At 39.8% G+C, this 23,669-nt stretch overlaps 1 protein-coding gene across 1 annotated transcript in view; it reads left to right on the top strand.

Moving 5' to 3' along the window:
• Positions 1-3,630: 3,630 nt before the first annotated feature.
• esamb (endothelial cell adhesion molecule b) overlaps positions 3,631-23,669 on the top strand; it is a 57,268-nt gene continuing 37,229 nt past the window's right edge. Inside the window, exon 1 of the mRNA XM_005459587.4 lies at positions 3,631-4,109. Within this exon, the coding sequence (XP_005459644.1) occupies positions 3,878-4,109 (232 nt within the window). The 5' untranslated portion in view covers positions 3,631-3,877. The remainder of the gene's footprint in view (positions 4,110-23,669) is intronic.

The following is a 23,669-nucleotide window of genomic DNA, read 5'->3' on the forward strand; positions in this document are numbered from 1 at the left end:
CAAGGCTAAGCCCTTTTTCTTCAACCTGGCAGCGAGATAGCAGCACCTCTGACAGTCTTAACAATGGACACATTGAGGGAAACTGTCGGGAGGAAATTTCCTCATATAGATAGCCACAAAGAAAGAGACACAAATCAACCATTGAAATATTTCTCGGACTAAACGCCAGCCAAGATTAGATTCTGTCAATTCAGGGTCTTTTGTGCAGCCATTTATCATGTGCACACACTGCATGGAAGCACAGGTGTGGGAGTCGTCCAACATTTTTGCTGAATTAAGGTCTAAAATGTATCTGACCCACTGGAAATGTTGCTCATTGGAGGGGAACTGTATGCTTTAACATGCAAGCTGTGCAGTTTCGTATCAGTGCTTCTTTCACACCAGAATCAATTACTCACACATGACAGTTACATCGATTTTTTCTGACGCGTCCATGATTTCTACATCTTTCCCAGTCACTGACACACAACGTGAACATAAAAGTCTGCAGTTAATACTCAACTCAGGCTGGTGTAAAAACCAGGGATGAATTGGTTTGTAAATATCTTAATATCGTAACTACTACACCAACAAAAATATTAACTTCAGTTGAATTAATCTCAATTCAATTCAATTTTATTTATATGCTGCCAAATCACAACAGCTGCCTCAAGGTGGAGTCAAAAACCCCAACAATCTTAGAGACCCCCTCACGACCCCTTATGAGCAACTCCTTTGGCGATAGCCGGAAGGAAAAACTCCCCTTAAACAGGAAGAAACTGCCAGCAGAACTAGCTTCAGGTAGTAGCAATAGGAGTAGGAGATTAATAATAACTAATGATTAAATACAGAGTTGTATGTAAATATAAACAGTGAGTGGAATAAAGGTGAAAGAAGAAGAAACGCTCAGTGGATGAGCCCACCAACACATTTTAAATAGACTTCTGTGTCAGGCTGAATAGCACTGAATCATATTGTACGTGTGTATTCTGTATGGATAAGATGGCACTCACAAAGGGTTTTCAGTAGATCCAACAGTAGAAGAAGAGGGAGGACAACAGGCTCTGCAATATGAGAAGCACATAAATAAATCAGGGGTGTAACTTCCTGTATGACAGCTGAAAAAAAAAAAAACCCCAAAAAACACAAACATGTCTCAGCTTTTATGTGTTTGAATGAGCTGATCAAGCGTGTTTACTAGTGAACCTTGGTGCATGCTAAGCTGATGGAATGAGATCATAGAGCTTAATATCATGTAATAAATCCATTATATTCCATTAAAAATGCAACACATTGACCCACCTGCATGAATATTTCACCTGGTAATGCATTTATTGTGAGAACAGCTTGGGTCTGTGACCACATTACATTACTCCTGTAGAAGTGGCTGCAGACTCACCTGTGACACGCGATTCTGCTCTGAATTAGACCTTGTAATGCATCAAATAATGCATGATGAATGAGTGGGAATTACATTTAAATGGATCTGAGTAAAAGTTCCTGTGAGGACATGTTTTATTTTTTCAGTGTTACAAGACCAGGCGTGCCACCAGAACTTGTTAGAATTTACTTGCAACTGCTGTAATCAACATGTTTATATCAAATCAGTCTATGGCTAACGGGAAAAGTGTTGCTTGTAGTGAACTCACTCTTCTTCTCTGATGTAGCTTTACTGTTTAGGTTCACGCTCACTGCTGTATTAATCTGTTTTTAATGAAAGAGTTTTAAACCCCCACTATGCACCTGCAGGCACAGTGAACGGCTGTCAGATTAATATAGAGTAACTCCAAGTGAATTCACATCTGCTACATGTCTAAATAGGAAATAAATTTGTAGCAACCTAACCAGAGATAAAGCTGATTTACGCAGGCATTTTGTGGTAATTTTATGAATTACCCCTTCATACCATTGTGAAACATTGTTTGTAGTTGTTGGACTTCTGACCTCGCTGCAGAGATTTACCGGCATGTGTCAGGGTGTGTGAGGCCACGCTTCTGCAGTTTCGAGTGTGGCGAGGCACACGTCTGACCACACCTGTCAAATACAGACTTTAACTCAGACGGGGGGTCGTGAGGGCCATGCGGCTTGTGCAGTTTGTATCCTAATGTTTCTGCTTTTGCAACAGCGTGTCGGTTTTCTGCATCTTTATCCTGTGCAGAGAAAGTTTTCAGTCCATTTAGGGGGGAAACTGGATGAAACACATGCAGACAATCCCTCTTTCATTAAAGTTTGACATTTCTCGTTGCTTTTGCAAACCCACTTTTAAATCTTTTAACACACTGTTAAGGAAGAAAACATTACAGTTTATATGACCTTATTTTTTTAGGCTGGTTTGATTCTTTTCAGTCCAACATATTCCTTGAGTGTCATTGTGGCTTTTGGTGATATGAAAGAATAATACGCTGTATAGTTCATAAAATATGACTTGAGGCTTGATGTGGTGGTTTTCAGCTGTCACTGCACTCAAGATAAGATCCCTCAGTGGTGAGAGTGTGATCAGTTTCTTCAGTCATCGTCACACCAAGAATTTCTGAGGCTAGTAGTTAATTTAGTCTGGCTTGATATTCAGTGGGGTGAATTGTATGTTTGCACAGACACCCACCGGCCGTTTTTGATAGGTACACGTGTTCAGTGGCTCATTAATCCAAATATCTAATCAGCTAAATACATGGCAGCAACTCAGTGGAGTTAGGCATGTTCAGGATGACCTGAAGTTCAAAGCGAGCATCAGAATGGGAGGAAAATATGTGATTTAAGCAACTTTGAACATGACATAACCAGTAAGAATATCTTGTTTGACATCAGAGAATGACCAGACTGCTTCGAGTTGATAGGAAGGCAACAGTTATTCAAATAACTACTTGTTACAGCCAAGGTGTAGACAAAAGCATCCCAGAATGCACAACATGCCAAACCTTGAAGCAGATGGGCTACAGCAACCCATCTTAGAACAGGAAACCTGAGGCTACAGTTCACTTGGGCTCAGCAAAATTAAACAACAAGACTGGAAAAATGTTTCCTTATATGATGAGTCTCAGTTCTAGCTGTAATATTCAGAGGACAGGCTCAGCATCATTTAAACACCTGAGTATTGTTGCTGACCATTTATGACTACAGTGTACCCATCCTCTGATAGATGCTTTCAGGAACACACCATTGTCATTTAGCCCGGATCATCTCAAACTGTTTTCTTGAACATGAAAATGAGTTCACTGTACTCAAATGGCCTCCACAGTCACCAGATCTCAGTCCAACAGAGCACCTCTGGGACGTGGTGGAACGGGAAACTCACATCGTGGATGTGGAGCTGAAAAATCTGCAGCATCTGTGTCAAAATGGACTAAAATCTCTGTCTTCTAAAATCTGTGCTGTGAAGAATTAAGGCAGTTCTGGGTCCAACCTGGTACCAGTACCAGTGAGGTGCTGAAAGAAGGCTTAAACATACGCCACAGAATAATACAGTACCATAAAAATGAAGTGGTAAATACACGCAGCATTTTTTGGCATGTGGAGAGTTTCTGAGAATTACTTCCAGTTACAACAGTTACAAAAAAGGTTATTATTTAGTTTCTACGCCCAGAGACTGTAAGGCGCAGCACTGATTGGTGTGCGTCCTAAGACGAGCTGCTTAAAGTTTGGAAACAGTGCGTAACCGTTGCTGACAGGGGGCGGCACCGAGCAGCTCCGGCAGGTGAAAAAAGCGCCTACAGTTTACTGTGGGATCAGGACAAAAAGGAGCGACACACTTCAGCACAGACGTGCGGTAGAAGTAATCCCTTCATAAAGCGGACTCAGCACAGCAGCAGAGAAACAGACGGAAGTGGAACAGTTTGAATGTTTTCTTCTCTCCTGACATCCGTGGAGCGCAGGAGCGGGGGAGACGCCGGTGCGCTCCGCGATGTCAGCCGCTGTTAATGATAGGGATGGGAAGAGGAGAGGGTGCTTCGCTTGCAGACGTCGCCTCGCATGTTTGTGTAACGGACAATTAATTGTTACCTGTGCCAAGGGAAGTGCGAAGAGTGTTTTGGTGCCAGCTTTAGAAAAGCTGCTGGAAGCAGCCGGTGGATGTGGCACCATGGGGATAAAGACAAGACTCCAAGCCATGCTGATGTTATTATGGATCATTCAAGGTAGGGTAATTAATCCACTCACGCTCCCTAAACCTCACAGCGTGTAAGTGATGACAACTATGAAGACAAAAACTATGTTTTTCTTCACTTTTATAAACATCGGAGGGCAAATAACCAACTTATTGCTGACAGAAGAATTTACTTTAATAATGAATTGTCAATGAATTAAGCAAAGAGTCAAACTCCACTGAATGAAAGACTTTTTTTCTTTTTTTTTATGACCTCTATGGGATTCAAAGGCGTTTATTCATTGCTCAGATTCAGACTTATTGGCAGTAACAAACAGCGAATAACCTGCTTCAGTCCTAATTACGCGTCTTGGAAAGCTGAGACCACTTTCCCCCTCCTACCTGAAGTTAAATTTTGAATTTAGAAGCAGGGACTTTTCATTAAATATGTAATTTATATCGCTGTGGCTGCAACTGCTTATGTGCGTGTGTGTGTGTTTTTATACCAGAGGTTCCCTTTTAAGCACACAGCAGAGTACTCCTCATTTTAAGAGGGCATAATGTTGTTGCACGGTTGAATGCTCAGAAATGAATTTCAAGGAACTCAAACGTTGCTGCCTTTTTCTCTCCCCCCATCGTTATTGTCCCCTGTGAGGTTAAAAATAACATAAAAGCTTGAGTCTACCTGAAGGAGCAGGATGTCATTTTTGAAAATTCTAGTCAGAGAAATCCCAGCTGTCAAATTAAGAAGGCTTACCTAAGAATACTGGTCATACAGGTTTAATGTCCCGCACAGTTTGGCCCCAGTTACTGCTTTGTGTGCATACAGTTAATGCACAAACATTTAAATAAATCATAGATAGTGACTGACAGACTAAAGCATTGCAAATGTAAATGTTAATGCTGTTTGAACAGCAATTTGATGCAGACAAGTTTAAGTCATATTTAGCTCTTATCAGTTTGGACTGCAGTCATTTCATTTAGCTCTAAACCCAAGAGCCAAAACAAGCACACACACACACACACACACACACTGACGTGCTAAAATATTATTAATTTCCTTCTGTGAATACACACTCCAATACACCATCCAGGCTCTACTCCAAAACACCCTTTAGGTTTTTCTGACTTGGCCGATCTTATTCCTGTCAACCGTGCCGCTGCATCATTTCCTACCAGATGTTGGCTTTCTCCCAGTGTGGAAATCAGAGATTGTTACAGCTTGTCTCCTTTATGTCAGGATTTGTTTGGTTCAAACTGGGGGTTTTGGCTTAAAAGCAGCATCAGGAAAGACAATACTGGAACTTTATATCAATCTTAACTTACTTTCAGTGCTGTAATCGCTTAATAAAAACATCAGTGTTGTTCTTAAGCAGTTAGAGGACACCTAAGTTCAAATGTGTGTGGGCTTCTGCATCGGAGCTGCTGTAGCGTGACATTACGTCTGCCGCGCTTTGATTTGTGCAACTGCTTTTAATGGGATGAAATGAATGAATTCAGTTTGTGCCTCGCTGATGAGAGACTTCAACCGCTTCCTGTTCTGATGATCAAATAGCTTTTTGGATTTGATCGATGGATTCCTTTTTACGTCTTGGACAGCAGCTAAGCAGCCTGTCAAACCCGTCCTGCCTGTCAGGAAAACGTCTGCCCGTCCTGACTTTAGAAGAGCAGAGAAGACTCTGTTTGTATTGATGAAATGCAGCAGCTTTATTGGCCTTGCATGAGAAGACCCGTAGCTAATTGGTCACTAAACGCTTAAATAAATCTGTTAATATGCTTCCTTTGGGCACCCATTTTATTTTTGATGATTTGAAGCAGATTCTGAACAATCGTTTGTACCCATTAGCAGCAGTAAATCACATCTTGGTTGTACCATTCGGTGTATCCATGCAGAAATGCTCTACTCTTGCCCATTAGATATTTCAGATTTGCCTGAGGACCGTGACAAGGTGACTTGATGTGGCACCATCGCTCCCTTCTAATTCGAATGTCTTTCTCTTTGGTTTTGCTATTAAAATAAAGTCATGTCCTCAGCCGATTGTCTTCACTGATGTCTGGTTTATGATGAGAATGAAGCTACTTTGTCGTTGGTGTAAGCTGATGATTGCGAGCCAGTTATATCCCTTTTCAGAGACTAACTCCCAGAGCTTAGCGTAATTCTGATTATGTATTGCATGATTAACTAAACAAGAAATTAGTCAGTTGTGGTCCAGCTTGGAACAAACAGCATTCCCGGCAAGGCTGCTGCATGAGTATTAACTGTCAGTGCAAAGATTTGGAAGCCCTCAGAGACCACCGCAGAATGGCAAAGAAGTGTCTCAGTCTTCTTGATGTCAAAGTCAAAGCACTTGTAGATACCAGGGTGTTTGTGTCACTCCCAGCAGGAAACTCATATGAAAGTGAAGACTTCAAGAACTGTTGAGCTTATTCATTTAACATGTCAATTATCTTATGAACAAACTGCAGTCGTGTTTGGTTCTTTTTAAGCAGTTCAGACAGCCAAAGCATCACATACACATAAAATTGTTGTTGTTGGTTCATCATTGCAGGAAAAATGTAAGCCCAATATCCCCTCACAGTTTACCACACTGTAGAAGCAGGAAATAAACACTATGCAAGAATGGGACCACATCAGGCATTTAGTCAGTACCACAATACCGTCGAGTTACACAATTGTTGATGCCTAGTTTGATACCATGCAGACTGATACACAGATTTCCGAATGTGTGCAAATAATCTCAGACTAAGTTATAAACACAGACAGATTGCCAGCTCTTTGGAGTCTGTGCCGATAGCACAACTCGCCTGCAACGCTACTCTTTATAGTAAGACACTCAACTCAGCTGGTTGCATTTGGTTTTCCTAAATAAAGGCACGGTTGCTGAGTGTCTATGTCCTTTAGCAACATCACTATTGTGGAGGTTCCATTTAGATTCAGAATGGTAAGTAGTTACTGTGAATTTCTGTGTAAACAGCAGCAAATGTGTGATTTTTCCCCCAATTTTTTTACAGTTAGTTGCTGTATTATTATAAACAGATTGCCTGAAATTGCCTGCTTGACCCCATTCAGTCAGACTGTTTGTAGACATGATATGATAGCAGTCATTTTAAACACAACAACTGTGAGTTGCAGTCATCAAAGAAACCATTTCAAAAGATTAAAAGTTCATACCACATGGTCACAATGATTTTGGTCGTGCTGCAGATCAAAATCATATTATTCAAGTAGAATCATTTTTATTGCCGGTACTACTGAAATGTTTGTAAGGAAGGTATGTCGTCCACAGTCTGTGGCCACCATGTTGAAGGCCCAAACTATCAAACAGGAAATGGGGGATTCCAATGTTTTTTTATAAGGGGGGATTTTGGAGTGTGCCAAAAACAGATGGGAGATTAGCACTGTTTGCAGTAGTTTTCAAATCTCTTTTAAACATCGTGAGTAAACTTGATTTTGTCTTTCTGCTTAGAAACCCTATCAATGGAAAGCAATGGATACAACGTGTTTCAAAAGGCTTTTACTTTGAAGATGAACAGTCTTCAGTTTGTGTTGCACTTTCCACAGTTTTGCTACAGCTGTGAGAGTGGCTGGACTGGACAGTGTTTGTAGACTTGCAGTCAAACTATGTCAGCAGCAATATGCTAGCGACGAAAGAAATCACAAGGTTTTTGCCATCTGGTTGGGAAAGATCTTTTTCCCTAGTGACAGGTGTTTGCCAGCAGGTCACGGACCAGCCTGTAGCCCTGTGTGATTGGATTTTTAGCAATTATTTTTCTTGCAACTGCCATCAAACTCCAGCAACCACTTGCAATCAGTCTGGCAGTACTAATTTTACCCTTAGAGCCGGTAGTTTTCACATGGTCAGATGGTCATAGATCAGTGTCCAGACATGTGCGGCAGGCGCCTTATTCACTTTACTCTACATTGTCTTTACAATTGTCACACATCCAAAATGGCAGACAAGTTAATGCCACATGGATAGTAGTCATGTGTCTGCAAAATCTCACTGCGCCACAAAAGATCATTCCTGCCTCCGAGTGTGCTTCTTCCATCACAGCCTCTTTTAGAAATACACTGTGTTCCAAAGAGATATGCTGAGCAATGGCATTTACTCCTTACCTCATTCATAATGTTGTTTAGCATTTAAAAATCAATGCCATGTTAGGAGAATTAAAAACTTAGTTTTCATTAGAAGGGGTCTTTTAATTGTGTGAGTTTCTTTTTTTAATTGGAAATTGCTTTTTTTCCAGGATTTTTGCTGGATACATTACATTTGAATGCTTTTGCAATCATTCCTCGTCGTCAGCTTCTCAGAAAACATCCTGATGCCGTGCATCTTCGGAGCCGCTTCATTGAACCGAATTGATCTTTTCTGGCTCAAACTGGTAAATTGGCACCAGTTTCATGCACAGTTACATTTGTTAGGCTGACACATACCTTAGTGTGGGCGTTGGATGAGGAAGCCTAATTGACCAGAGTCCACTCTGTATAGCACAAACTCACAGAAAGACCCCTGCAGAGGGGAGAGACACTGATTGGAGTCAGAAGGAGCCAAAGCTACCTAAAGAATTCTCTCATGTAAAACTAGGTCAAATTAATTGGCTCACGCTTGCCAAACAATAAAGAGGACAGTGGTGAGCAGTGTTTTATGTTGCTGCACACAACAGCTGCTGCATGTTGGACTTCATACTGACATGGATCTATCAAAACATCCAAGTTCCCTGTGTCGACAGTTGCAGTAGTGGAGGTTGACAGGTGTTGATTGGAGCTTTGCGTGCTGGATCACTGAGCTAATGTGACTTTGAGGCAGGTCATCAAAGCAGTCTGAATTTGCTTTGAGTTAACCATGATGGATGTGGAACTTTGAAAACACTGATGCGGTACAGATTTTTGCACCCGGTAACAGACCAGAAAGTCTCATCCTGGTGCAAAAATAGTTGTTTATATAATGCTTGCAGTGGTTTCTTACAGTTTGCTGGTTGTGTTTGCGCTGCTGTAATGAAACTAATGTCACATTTTGGCCATGCACATTTTAGCTGATGCACATGAAATAAGTAGCCCACATTTCCCCCACATCAGAAAGAAAAATATGGCACACAACGTTAACCATTATGCTCACAAACTAATCAGCATTTTGCTTGCTGAATGACTTGCTTTGATGTTTGGTACACTGACTGCATTAGTGATTTGCTATCCACAGCACACTTTTACAGTCCAGTAACGCTCAGCATTGTGCTGCTACATTTTACAACCTTTAAGGCAGTAACCTCAACGCTGAAGAGTGGAAAAATACCTACATTCAGGAGCTCAGTTTTCAATCTTTGACTTTAACAGATATTTATGAGCATTTTTTGTTTTTCAAATTAAGGCAACAAAGCAACAAAAAAATCTATGTACAGATCCCTTGAAAGTGAAAAGACTCAAACTAGGCCTGTGCAGAGGACCAAAATCTCATCTAGGTAATGATATAAGACATGAGCTTGGCTGATATGGGGTTTTTAATTCCAATACCGATATTTGGTGATCAAAAAATGAGTTATTCCAATATAAAGCCCCATATAGTTTTTCATCGTTTCATATTACGCTATCGTCTGTTTCATTGTGTCAAAAAATTAACTGTTTACGGCGATATTTTTTCATCGTTTTGATGGTCACCGTAGTGGCTATATTAATTTCTTAAAGTTCTCTCTTTCTTTTATATTTAAAATAACTACGGACAGACAAGCGACTGTTTTTACACGTTGTCGTTAGCAGCTACGGCGGTAAACCACATATTTTCCACGTAAACCTTTCACAATAAAGCTGAAGATCCCGTTGAGATTTTTCAAAATAAGCTGAAATGATGACAAACAGAAAGACCACTCAAAACAAATCGAGGACCTTATTTCTAAACGAGGGGCTAGCATGGATATGGTTTGGTTAAGAAAAGTCTTACACGGACCAGAAAACTGTACTCTGCAAATTATGCAGGAAACCGGTCCCCACCTCAGACTCAAACACGGCAAACCTCTTCTACCACCTACGCAAGAATCACGTGAAAGATTATGGAGAGATTACGGATGAGAAGCAAAAAAGAGCCGTCATGTGCTCAAAATAAACCTTAGACTCAAACGTTAGAACAGGCTTTTCCCAGCAGCACGCCATGTGATAAATACTCACAAAGAAAATGTCGGCCGTTACAACTTATGTTTAAAAATGTATCGTTTCATGCATCAGTCAAAACACTCGACTCCAGGTACACAACGCCCAGCTGAAAACACTTCACGCAAGTCGAGTTGCCTGAGATTCACAGAATTTACAGAAAATGTAAAATTTTTTGATACATATCGTTGTCGGGACCATAAATGTCTTATATTGGGATATGAGGTTTTGGTCATATCGCACAGCCCTATAGTTATTTATTTACTCGCTCGTCCTCTGTGTGACTGCTCGCATTAGCTGGTAGTTTGTGGGATTTTAAACACCTTTCTGTCCATCTCGTGGGCAGACGGTGGAACATCAGCACTCGTAACATAGCTGAAGGGTGTTTCTCCCATCTCTTTTGGGGACTGGCATGTACAGTACAGTTTTATAGTCCACATTAGACTTTATGTAGCCATCCATACTACAGAGGTAACCGCTCATTTAGGAACAAGCGCCTTGATTTGTCTTTACTGATCCTTCTGTTATTCAGAGCTTCCTAGTTTTGTCTCACCTCTACTCACTGAGCTGATATTCACATGTGTGCCTGCATCCATGTGTTGGTGCATAAGATTGCGCACCGTCACCAAACGATGAAAAAATATTGCAGTAAACAGTGTATTTTGCAACACCCTGAAATAAAGGATAGAGCATGAACGACAGAGATGAAAAGGTTTTCATTTCATCATCTTTTATATATCGTCATATTGCACAGCTCTAATTCAAACAGAATATGTAAAGCACATTAAGATACCAGTTCTACAGCAACAGTAAATCTTTGCTTTGTAATAAGAGCGCATACACAGCAAGACCTTTTGTTTCTTTTGTGTCATTACTCGCGTCCGTGCCCGGAGAGGTCAGAGCTGTCTTTGCAGCATGAGGGAGTCCTAAAAAATATTAAGGAAGGGGTGTTAATATTGTGTGTTTGTGTAGTTGTGTAGACAGTGAGGCAAAAAAGAAGCACAGAGAGATCTAATGGTAAAGCTTTACAGGTGTGCTTGCCGTCCATGGTCCATTTTTAAGAGACTAATGATGTTTCCACTGGTGACCAGTCTGGTTCATCCACCAGGGGAGATGAGACTTGCAGGACTCATTTCAGTCTCACCACTTTGCCAATTATATCGTCACTTTGGTCTTTGGTCTCACCTCAGGCGCGTCACAGCTTCTGAATCACAGTTCTGCAGAGTAAAAAACATCCAAATGAGGTGCATTGCGTTTGTACTAGCCGTTGGTTTCCCTGCAGATTGTAGGCCATAAATGATGTATCTTGGAGGAGTGTGTCATTTACACCCCAGGCGTAGGCGAAGGTCGTGATGATTCAGACCAGGTGCACCCTGGGTAAACAACACACACTAATGAGGTATATTTTCTCTTTAAATAAGACTTTTGCTCCGAGTGTGAACACATGCACAATACAAAGCTGTTATGCATTGTGTGCTGTGACATTTGATTTGCCAAAGGGCCGTTTATGTTGAGGTTTAAGACAAAGCAAGCAATTAATGCTACTGTTCATAGCTTGAGAAAGCTGCCTTAAGCTACTGGAATTAATTTCCAGGCAGTTTCTGCGATTCAACACAAACACTGAAAGGATTTTAAAATGTTATTGTCTGTATCTTCTTTTAACCATTTGAACATTAAAAAAAACTTTTTAACTTCTTCAGCATTTTAAAATCTTTGCTTTTATTAAAAGATTGATTTTTTTATCTTTAAAACCGCTCGTTTGTTAAGAAATGATACCTTTTTTTCTGTTGACTTGGTAGTGGAGGTAGGAAATGGCCTGTCTGATGGCAGGAGATGAGTTTTGCACTAAGATGCTTGAAGATTATAGTCCGGTTTGGCTATTATAGTAAAGCAAAATTAAACTGGATGTTTCTGGTGTCGGTAATACGTTAGCTTTAAAATTGTGGTGACAGCCCTGTAAAACTGCTGTGTGGTCTGTGTGAAAGCAGCAGGGTTTTTGTCTGAGGAGAGCGTCCTTTGCGCCTTTCTGTTGTTGCTCGATCGTCTCGGCAGATGGAGGGGAAGTTTGTTGTGGCCAGATTAACGCTGTCATCTGGTTTGAGGTGTAACCTGGCATTGCACCCTACGGGCGTGGCTATGTGAGGCTAAAGAAGGTTCCAGAGGTCAATCCCACCATAGGAAGGCAACTCACAGGCTGCCGTTATTCCGCCTTACAAATTAAACCTGCATTACGCTGCGCCTCTGTAATGTTACGCTTGTTCATGTAATGCGCTCTTGAAGGAAAGCTTTCCTCTTTTTCACTGAAAAGTGTGATGTTTAGTGTGTGTGGGATTTTGTAGCATCACCATAAGGTTAAACATATGTGGTTTAGTGTGTAAATGGAGTGCACTGTATAACAGAAACGTGTGTAACCCTGAGCGGGCTCCCTTCTAGCAGCACAGTGCTGGTAGATTTGAGCCTCAATCCCAGCAGTAGTGAGGGTAGTCATCATTTTAGTAACACAACAAAATTTAACAGACATTCATACAACAGAAGTCAGATAGGTGCATTAAGTGCGTTTTAAACTTTTGGAGCTTTTTAACATTACACAGCAGCTGAAAGTGTGCTGCTCCTGTAAAATCATGCATGCAGGATATGCCCATGGTACTCCAATATTCTCTTATTACTTATTTGCAAAGGTCAGGATGATCAAAGTTAAAGCAGAAATTACGTATAAAAAGGAGACGTGTCAGTCAGATAGTCATGAGTACAAATTTATAGAAGTCTGTCTGTGTGTGTAGATTTTGGGCAGCAAGCTCCATGCTGTGGTTCCAGGTTTGTATTTTCAAAAAAATATCTCACACACTCTGACCTGAACAGCCTGCTGGTTTGTACGCTGAACCATCTGAGCAGTCTGTCACCTTCCAATATTGAAAATCACTGACAAGATAAATCGCTGCCTGACGATGTACCTGCATGTGTCAATCACAGATGTTCCCTGCACTGCGAACAGCTGTGAGCATGATAGAGTGCAGTTATATACTACAGATAACAGACAGTCACACACACAGACACACACAGCAGAAGGCAAAGTGATGTTAACCGAGAACACTTCATATGCAGAAAGCGCTCTAGAGTTTTGTTTACACCGCAGAGGAAGACAGTTAACCTGTTCAACCACCTGAAAACACACAACAAACTGGAGTATCATGATCAGTGGTTGGTCATGGGAATTGTCAAACTTTAGCTCTAACATCTCCAAAGTGAGGCTGTGCAGCACGTCTGCAAATCCATCAGGGTCACAAAGATGCTGAAATCACCAATGAAGGTGCATTACATCTGGCATTGCTTTACAAGTGTCCAATAAACAGTAAAAGTAATAAAGACTTCTGGAAAATTGTCAATTTATTGGACAAAACGTGTTATCCCCTTACAATGGTGTCTATTCTTGTGCCGTGTGCATACACTGCAAAGGAAACAGAGAGGGATCCCACAGCTGCCGAGTACTTTGCTTTGAGTTTTATTCATATTCGTCATGCAGGTACAATTAATGTAATAAAAGGACTTTTAAAGGATGCATTTATCTGCAAAAATGCTAAAATATCAAGGAATGAAGAAGAGTGTAAAAATGAAAGCAGTGCCATGTGTATTTTATTTAGTGAAAAGTTTTGGTCAAATATTATATTTATATTTTTCTGAAGAATCATGATAAATAATTGTTAACTCAGTGTTGATTAAAGTGATTATGATCATCATTTTGGCCATAATCACGCACCGATAGAGCAGCTTCCTGTTCATATTATATAGTGATTGGCCTGTGGTCCCAGAATCCTCTTTGTACTTTAAATATTAAGTGCTGGGCAGCTGATTTGAATGTTAAATCCACTTTAGTTTCCACTTTGCACTGAGGCTCTTTGCCTCACTTCCAAAGCTCAAATCTTCACCAACTATTGGATTGTTAACCCTCTAACAAGGAACGTGAGCAGAGTTAATCCGTTGTGAGACAGGTTAGTTTTACCCTGTTGTTGCAATAGTATTCCTACTTAGTACAGCAGGAAGTGTGTTTTGTTTATGATTTTTACCAGAAATCGGCAGCCTTATATTACTACAAAGAAAACAAAAGTAAATCTACACAAAATAAACTAATAACTAAAAATACTCATTTGAAAAATATCAGCATACACACAGTGTTTTAGTTTTAAGATCGTGGTCCTTCACCTGCTCTCTGTGTATGTTAGAGTGAATCCTCCTAAAACAGGCGTTGTTGTTTCCATAAATCCTCTCTTTGCTTTCTAGCCCTCAAGTGTTTAATGCAGCTCTAACATCAATTTAGGTTGTGGATCAAATTTTCACTGTGTTTTGTCCTTCCGGGGATGGTGAAGCAATTGCCATTAGAATCAGTACCTCGGGCTGGTGACGCTCAAAATAGGAACAACCTAGCAAGCAGAATATAAAGCCAAACAGTAGATTATAATCTCAGTGATCTGTCAAACCCTAGAATAATTGGCTCTTTGGGATGACTGAGAATTGAAGTCAGAGGCAGCGTAATGACTTTACTTGAAGTAACACTCCTGTCTATAAACCTCGCTAGGTTTCATTAGTGTGATCAGGAAGGTTTGATAAGAGGGATTTCTCCTCGGCACCATCAGGAGGGCCTGTAAGACTGACCAGAAGAGATTCCTTATTACAGCATGACATAAGTAATCTTTATTCTGCTCCAGGGGAAAAACACTGCTTGTTAATTTTCACCGTTAGTGAGGAGCAGACCTGCGGTGCACTTATTTCTGTTGTCGACATTTAGCTCAAATGAAAAAGGATTTGCATTCGGCGTCAAACTGCTGCAGTTAATAGAAGTTCAGTGAATTGAAACGTTACTTTGCTTGGACTTCCCTCCCAGTTAAGGCTGTTGTTAGTGAGTCTAGGTCAAGATTCAAGGGAATAGATTCTCCTCAGCAGGAAAAGTATTTTAATTGAACCCCCCCCTTTTTTTTGTAAATGTCAGCCATGCTCACAGCAGCCATATCAGTATTAATTTCTGAGTCAATTATCTGCTGTTGTTCAGTGGATGGTGCTTGGTGTGTTCTGTGGGACTATCTGGGGACACACAGTGTTTCAGCTCTTTTACTAATGATTTGTGCCACAGCTCTGCTGCTTATTCATTGATAAAGAATGCAGAGTAAGAAGCTTTTGATGGTTGATGCGTCAGTACGGTATGTAACCCAGTCAATAAACTACTCATATACAATTATGTAAGGTCAAATAATGTTATATGGGTGTTTCAGGACAACATACGTAACAAGAAGAATGTACTCTACTACTACTGGTGGTGCATCATTGCACACAACTGAATCATTCCCTTTTTTGCAAGCCTTCAATACACAAATAACCTATCCTAATTTGATATATGCAAGATATGCACTTTTTTCCAGAAACTTTCTTTCAGTAATGTTTATTAGCTTATAAAGAGAACAGGAGGTTTCTTTCAACATGTCTGACGGTTGCCTCGAAGCTCTGAAGCACTGGCAGCTGTCCCTAGAGGCTAAGCCATCACACAATGGCTTTTGTGTCCCCAGGTTGTTCTGTTTGAACTGTAGTCTCACACTGAACATCTTTTACAGAAAACTTCAGGACTGCACCTCACATGTACCCCTGATGTATTCCAATATGCGTCTCTTTGAAGGTTTAAGATCATATTGAGTCACATTTACCCTGAAGTGGATCCTGAATGCCCACTGAAGTTAAATCAGCTGCTTTGAGGCTTAACTTAACGCCGACACAGTTTTAACGATTAAGATTTTGCATTTATTGCCTAATGAGAATTTTTCAATTAAAAGAAGTTTGAAACTAGAACATTATAAATCACTAATAAAAACATTTCAGTTCAGTATCAGCTTTGTAGCTGTTCTGAAATAGTCATGCAAGTGTGAAACGTAGGATAATATCAAGCAGGCCTAAAATTACACTAGCCTAAAAACATGACCTGCTTTGTTTAGCTCTCTCCTGTGACTCTGTCAGCAAAGTGGCAGCAGGCAGTCATGCATTAAATTACATATATTAGAATCTATAGAGTCTAACCTGTATAGACTTTTTTCAGAGGGGGAATTTACTCATTTCTATTTCAAGCCCAGGGGTTGGTTGGTCTTCTAAATTGATCTGGCGAACACAGCTGCTTCTAAGAAACCTGCTCCAACCTGATAAGCCCAGTAACCATGGCACCTTTACCGGCATAGCTTAGACATCAAATATGCTTCATTTCAGATGGGAAGCTGAAGTCATGAACTTCCTCAGGTATCGAGTCTGCCCCCAGAAAGGTAGAAATGATTCTGACACCTGTGAGACACAGGAGAAATTTTTCAGCCCCGAGAACTGCCCTCCAGTGTGTTCAGTAGCTGCAGCTGCAGAACAGAAACAACCACATTCGCTGTCCATTCGTAGTCTTTTTTACTGCTTTTGAATCTCCATTAAGAGAAGTATAAGATAAATATAATCTATCCTTTGGAGCCTTTGATGATTTAAAAAAAATCTCTTTAAAAGAGCACGTTGTGTTACAAAGCCTGACAGTGACTAGTGACATTTTCAAACCAACCAGATCCATTCACACTAAAACAGCCCAGGAGCTGAACTGAGTAATTTCGAATGAGTACGCTGGGAGCCTTCAGCAGTCCAGAAGAAAATCTCCATCAAATAAAATGAAATAATAGTAGTGGTTAGAGCCTGACCTTAATAACCCAATAAACTATCAAATGTGTGCAGGGTGTAAATAGACATAGGTGGGATTTCATCATAGGCAAACAGTAGGTGACAATATTTGTTTCATAGAAATTTCAGTTTAATTATTTATTGGTGAACATGCACACAAGCAGGCTCACTGAATCCAAACACTATTATAGAGGTGTGCAGGTTCAGTTTGATGTGCATTTACAACTTCCTGCCTTCATCTGTGTGTTGACCCGCTCTGCTGCAATGATTAATCAATTCAGCTGTAGTAAAAGGAAAATCATCTCTAACTATGCTCGCCCCATGTACTGAGGGATCGATTCCACTCCAGCCCATGTGCTACACGTCTTTTCCCCGCGCTCTCTTTGGCTGCCTTGGATGTTCATCAGTCACTTCATTTTTCAAGCAGAAATGTTTCGTGACTTGCTTTATGTGAGTGCTACTTAAATGTTTGGACAAAGACATCTGATCATAGATATGATCTGAAGTTATTCTGAAATAGCAGGATACTTGGTAGATTGATAAAAGCTGAAACCAATCCTTAGTACAAAATACCAATAAATTAACTTACAGTGGTTGAACCAAATTGAAGAAAGCTAAAGAAATGTAAAAACTAAAGGACTCAAAGGCAAGTTCAGACTCCTCTGTAGTCCTGTCCCATTAGTCTGTTGCACAGTATCAAATAACTTATAATAATGAAAAATATTAAAATATCAGTTTTATTTGTACCTGTATGTCCACAATTTGGAAAATTAAGCTGGCTTAATTGCCTATGAAAAGCTAATTTTTCCTTTTCTTAGGTGTCACGTGTGCTCTTTGTTATGAGGTTGTGTGTGTGTGTGTGTGTGTGTTTGTGTTTGTCTTAGAGTTTTTAAGATTTCTGCAGCATTAGAGTAATCCAGTAATTATATTCAGTACTTCTGCTGCTACACTGCAAAAAGTGACTGTGAACAGTTGGGTCGGAAAACTTCCTTTTCTAAATTGTAAACAAATACACCATAAACAGCATTTATGCTGCTCCTAAAGTGCATCACAGAGGCTGTAGCATCACCGTTTTGAAAGTGACCAATCAGACTGGGCCCTTTCTTTGGGCTCGACCCCCAAACTTTTAAAAGCCGATTGATTCGAGCGAGTAGAATTGACCTCCGAGAGCAGAGCTGCGTGGCTGCTTTGTGCACTTTGCTGCTGAGTTCTGCGTGCGCAGGTTGTTGAACTTAGAATTTAATTGCATGAGTGGCAACGAATACCAACAACTGTGAAATTTAATTATTTCCTCATGATTATGTTTCATCTTGCGCACTGTTTTTGGCATGAACATAATAATGCTATAGTTGAGATTATAAGCACTTACTCATACAAACTGCTTATTGCTGACATACCATTAGACCTGAACACTTTTTTACTATGATAACCCCAAATCTCTCTTGTAAAATGTTTTTGTAAATATAGCTGTCATGGCTTTTATTGTACTTACAGCTTATTGAAAATAAGCCTTCAAACTAAAGAAGATAAAAGGTTATTTTCCGCTTCTGTTTTTAGCTCTTTGGCTTTGTGCTATTAGAGAGGCGTCACCTTGAAACACACACCCTCTTTTTGTATCGTTTAAAGATGACTGAAAACAAAGCAGGGATTAACAGATCCTTTTAAGAGCTTGTGAGAATAATTGTGAGCCGCTACAAATAATTTCCTCACAGAGATGCATTTATATTCTATATTCAGGCAAAAAAAGTAATTTATTAGCTCTAAAATAACACTGCTCTGTTTTCACGCAGCTTTGACTCATATGCAATTTGTGATAAATCAATGGTGCCAGCCGAAACATTTCCTGGTTTTGTGGCATTTACGGCTTTATTTCATTATTCATCTGTTCCTCCCCGCACTGAAAAGTGACTAATTACCCAAAAGACGAACAAAATACGGACAGAGGTCCTGCTGGAGTTTTCTTTGAAATCTTCTAGTGGAGATGACCGCCGTGCATTTTGATCTTCTAATCAGCGCACTTGTACATCTTCACTGCCTCCAAATGAGAACATTAGTGTGACGGCTGCAGTCAGAGAAGTAGAGCTGCAGCATTAAAGGACATTCAGCTTTCAAAGCGTTTCTGTGTTAAAGACATGGAACTTAAATAGAAAGTTGTGGAACGTAACATTTTGTAGTTAAACTTTTTTATCATTTTGTTCACTTATTGTCATATAAACTGCGACAGGATCAACATGGAAACCCACTGGATGACTTCTGCTATGGGGGAAGACAGTCAATATATCTGCTGGGTCAAGAGTTCATCGTTATTTACTGACTCAGATATATATATTTTTTTTAATACGTAATAAAAGGCTAAATAATTTGTTACATCCCCAGCCTAGGGGTAACCTAGACATATCATGAAGCCTCTGCTCTAAGCAAGGAAGGGTCAGCAACACAAGACTAACAAAAAAAAAAAAAACAGTTCCTAGTGTTCCCTGCTGTTCCCTAACCAAAATAAAAGGTAAACAAAAGACAGTACACTAACCTATGCTCCTATCCAGCAAAGAAGAGGAAAACGGTTACATCAGAACTAACTCTTTATTACCTGCTGCAGCTCTCAATACATACAGTGGATAATTATTCACAATTTCTATTTACTAGACTACCTCACGTTCATTCAAAATCATCCTGCATCCCATTCTTTTGCTTTCCATCTATCTGTTTTCTTAACCCCTTACCCAAATAAGGATTGTGATGGAAATCATAAACAAACTGGCTCCAAAGTGTCTTTTTATATTATTTAGTCAAGACAGAATAAGGTCTGTGAGTGTCTGATGATCTGATGACAAAGAAATGGAAACTCTTAACCTTTAAAACATGCTTATCACATTTACAGCATGTCTGCAGTTCATCAGTGATAAAAGTAGGTCTAGTAAAGCATACCACAGAAGCTATAAATCAGATTCTTCTCCCTAAAAGCTCACACAGAATTTGCAGCTGTGAAAAAGGTTTAGCTGCAAATTCCTGTGTACTGATAAAGAGGGTTGATACACATGTCAGATAACGGTTACACAAACAACAAAGGAGACTGCTACATATAAGCAAATTATATGTGTGGACCATTCTACAATGATGATGCAGCAGAGGCACTAGCTGTTTTTGTCATCATTTCCTGTGTGTGCTCGTTTTTGTTTTGTCTTTTTTAGCAATTTAATTTAAGTAAAAGTGTGACTATCCAGTTTCTCTACATTCATAAATTGTATGAATATGATAGTGAAAAGAATTTGCTCTGATTTAACAAATGTATGTTCTTGTTTGCTTTTACTTTATGCAATGGAGACCTTAGAACTATCCAAAATATAAAATATATCACTCTAATGCTGTTTGTTCTGTTGGCATTGCAGTATGTGCTTATTTTATTTGACTTTCATTATTTAATAAGCCTCAAAGTATGGCTTGGAAGAAAGCAGTAAAACAACTGCGTACTTTCTTCAGAGATAGTATGCATGTACCTTACCATACCATAGTCAGTAACTGAAACCCAAGTAAGCAGTGTCGACCCCTTGGGAAAAAAAAGCAGTCGAAAGTACCTTAGTTATCTCTTAGAGAAGCTAATGTGAAGAATGCAGCTACATAGTTAGCTACTATAGAGATCGACAGACCACGTGACTTTCGCGCATTGCATTGTAGGTATGAGTGGCAGCAAAATCATAACACTGCATCGAGCGCTAGCATTTCCAGCACCGGTAATCATGAATTCTGCGGTTTTAATCCCTACTTGCATTTTATTTGCCCCCAAAACAGTTATGTACAAGACGAAAGAGAACACGGCAGGTCTGTACAAAGACAGACTTGACGAAAAGGCAAAAAAAAGGTATGAGGAAAAAAATCAAAGGAGTGAAAGGGTTAGACCCATACGAGCATACAGAGTGGACTAAAGACGTTAGCATGCTGCCCAACTTTCATCACACTCATATTTGTAATTATATGGTCCTAAATGTGAGTGCATACACTCAAAAATGTGTAGTAACTTCAGATCCCTGCAACAAGCCCAGGTCCAGTTTACTTTGGTGTATCTATTTTCTGATTTGGACTATTTCATTTTACAGCTGTCGTTAAAATTTTTCCTTTATCTCCTGTACAGGCAAACGCAATCTATCTGTCATTTTCAGGTTGTAGTATTACACAACATTTTCAGATACAATAGAAATAAAATAAGTGTTTCATAATTCATTAAATTTTTTGTCTTTATTTATAACAGGCATTATTGTTTCATTTTATTATAGAATCTTACAAGAAAGAAGCAAAATTGTATTCCATTATGCTTTATTTGCTGCTTCAGGGAAAAACAAATCAACACTGCAAGAAAACCCAACAAAAAACATTTTAAAACAACATACTGGAAAACAGTTATTCATCACTTGATTGCTTCAATACAACACTTGGGCACATATATGCGGGACTTTTCGTGGCTGTTTTGATCTTGCTCTCTCTCTTAACCGATCAGATCTTGCTGTGGTACCAGCTTTAAACTCGGTATGACTCTCAATTTTTCTTCCACGAAGGAATCCGATAAAAACCGATCTCTTTACCCGTCGGCTTCCCGTGGCTGTCATGCGACCGGCTATGGCAGTTAATAATACAACAGCTTCTTGCCAATCTTTGTGTCTCTGTTTATCTCTGTGTGACTGTTGTCTTGTAATAGCCCGTTCGCGCTAGTACCACTTGCCACTTGTACCTACAATCCTTTGCGGTTTTACCCCAGAGATGACGTCACATTTTCGATCTCTATAGTTAGCTAATGTATTTATTGAAGTTCGTTAAACCTCTGTTTTTGTTTTTGTTGTTGTTTTTATTTTCAGCAGAACAACCTTAAGTTGTAAAAAAGTTAGAACTGAAGTTGTGAGGAAGCACCGTTTTCTCTGTAAACACTTTCTTGATGGGTTTATGGTCTCAGTCTCTAGTTTTAAGTCATATTAAATATGTGTTTTGTCAATTTTGGACCAGTCAAAAATTAGCAGCAAAGACGATATGCATTAGGGGGGCTTAGCTAGTGATTGACAAGTACATTTTCTACTAACCAATGGGCTACGTCCAGCTTATGGGCTTCCATCTTTTATATACAGTCTATGCATGATCACTTTAGATTTTTATGAAATATGCACATTTCCACTATGCTTCAAATTTCACACTGTAAAAATGTTTTAGTCACATTCTCAGAAATACAGAAATTTCTGCTCATGCTTTTTGTCACACACTATTGAATTTTTTGTCATGGAAGGTGCAGTTTTTCAGTTCAGCGTCTTGTGAAAACTAATTTCTGAGTTCCATAATCTGTTGATGATGCATCCCATCACACTTCAGCTTTTGTTGTCGTTGTTGGTTTTTGTAGCAGATGGAATCAACATGGAGGAAAATTCACATAACACAAGGCCAGTGGAGAGCCACGAGTCAAGTCCCCTCAGATGTGGGTGGGAATTAATTGCAGTCTCTTTCTGGACAATTTCATACAGGCAACCTTTGATAAAAGAGATAGAAATGTATTAATACCTGGTGTAAAAGCAATTATGTTATGTTACACAGAAAAATAGAGCGATATTGTGCCATGCAGTATTGATTTCTCTCCATCTTTTGCAGAAAAAGATTATCGATCTGTGCATAATCTTACTGGAGTCAGTGCCTCTCCTTTTCTCCTTTTTCTACTATAATTGACTCTCAATTCAAAGGAGAGTGTTCATGCATGCTACAATGTGTCTTTTGTGTACAACTTTTGTCAATCCTATCTCCCTCCCTGCTAAAGCCAGCTTGGCCTGATAATAAGATTAGAGTGTGGAGAGGCAGCTTAGTGACCTGGCCTAAGAAACAGTGATTGATTATCTGTAAAGCTGCTGCAGAAAGGCAAGGCTAGGAAAGGGGTCTCAGAGCAGAGAGTGGATGTGAGGCTGCAGAGGTGAAAGGGCAACAAGTGCTTTTCAAATAGCACTGCACAAATGTGTCCATAAAACCAGTATCAGAAGTTTTGCATAAAAAACAAGGGTAAATTAACATATTTTAAGGTCAAAGGTATTTTAAGGCACATAACTGTAGAAACAGTGATTCAGACTTTTTGTAAAAGAAATAATGTAATACAGGACTTCTTCCACCATTCATCTTCTCCTCTGTGATTATTCACCTGCATGAATGCAAGACAGCAACAAAGTAAAGGCTTCAGTATGTTATAGTAGTTTTGGGTTTCTGACATTTGTGCATTTTGTTAAAATAATACAGGAATATAGTGGTTAGCACTGTCATCTACCAGCAAGAAGGTCCTGGCTTCAAATCCACCGATCTGTGTGGAGTTTGCATGTTCGCTTTGGGTGCTCTGGTTCCCTCCCACAGGGGTTAGGTCAGTGGGCAATTCTAAATTGATCCTGAGTGTGAACGTTTCTTTCTCCGGATGTGTTGACCCTCTAATAGGTTGCCAACCTGTCCGGGTTGTACCCTGCTTGTCTCCCTATGATACCTGGGACAGTCTTCACCTCCATGTGACACTGAGTTGATAAGCAGAAGAAAATGAATGATATATATATAATATACTCACAATGTTTGGGTTGAGGAAATGCATGCTGTGAATGCTACTGGATCTCATTTTAAAACCAAACACAGATAAAAGTAAATGCAGGAGATAATATTCACACTTAAATCTAGACAAAATGCCTAAAAAGTCTAACTTTTGACATTAAAACACATCGAAAGGAGGCAAGATGCTTCATGGACACTTCCTGGGTGAGGCATAGTAGACACATCCAGCTGAGAGGAGGCGTCTGAGGCCAG

The sequence above is a fragment of the Oreochromis niloticus genome, linkage group LG14, assembly GCF_001858045.2.
Source record: "Oreochromis niloticus isolate F11D_XX linkage group LG14, O_niloticus_UMD_NMBU, whole genome shotgun sequence".
Taxonomy (NCBI): domain Eukaryota; kingdom Metazoa; phylum Chordata; class Actinopteri; order Cichliformes; family Cichlidae; genus Oreochromis; species Oreochromis niloticus.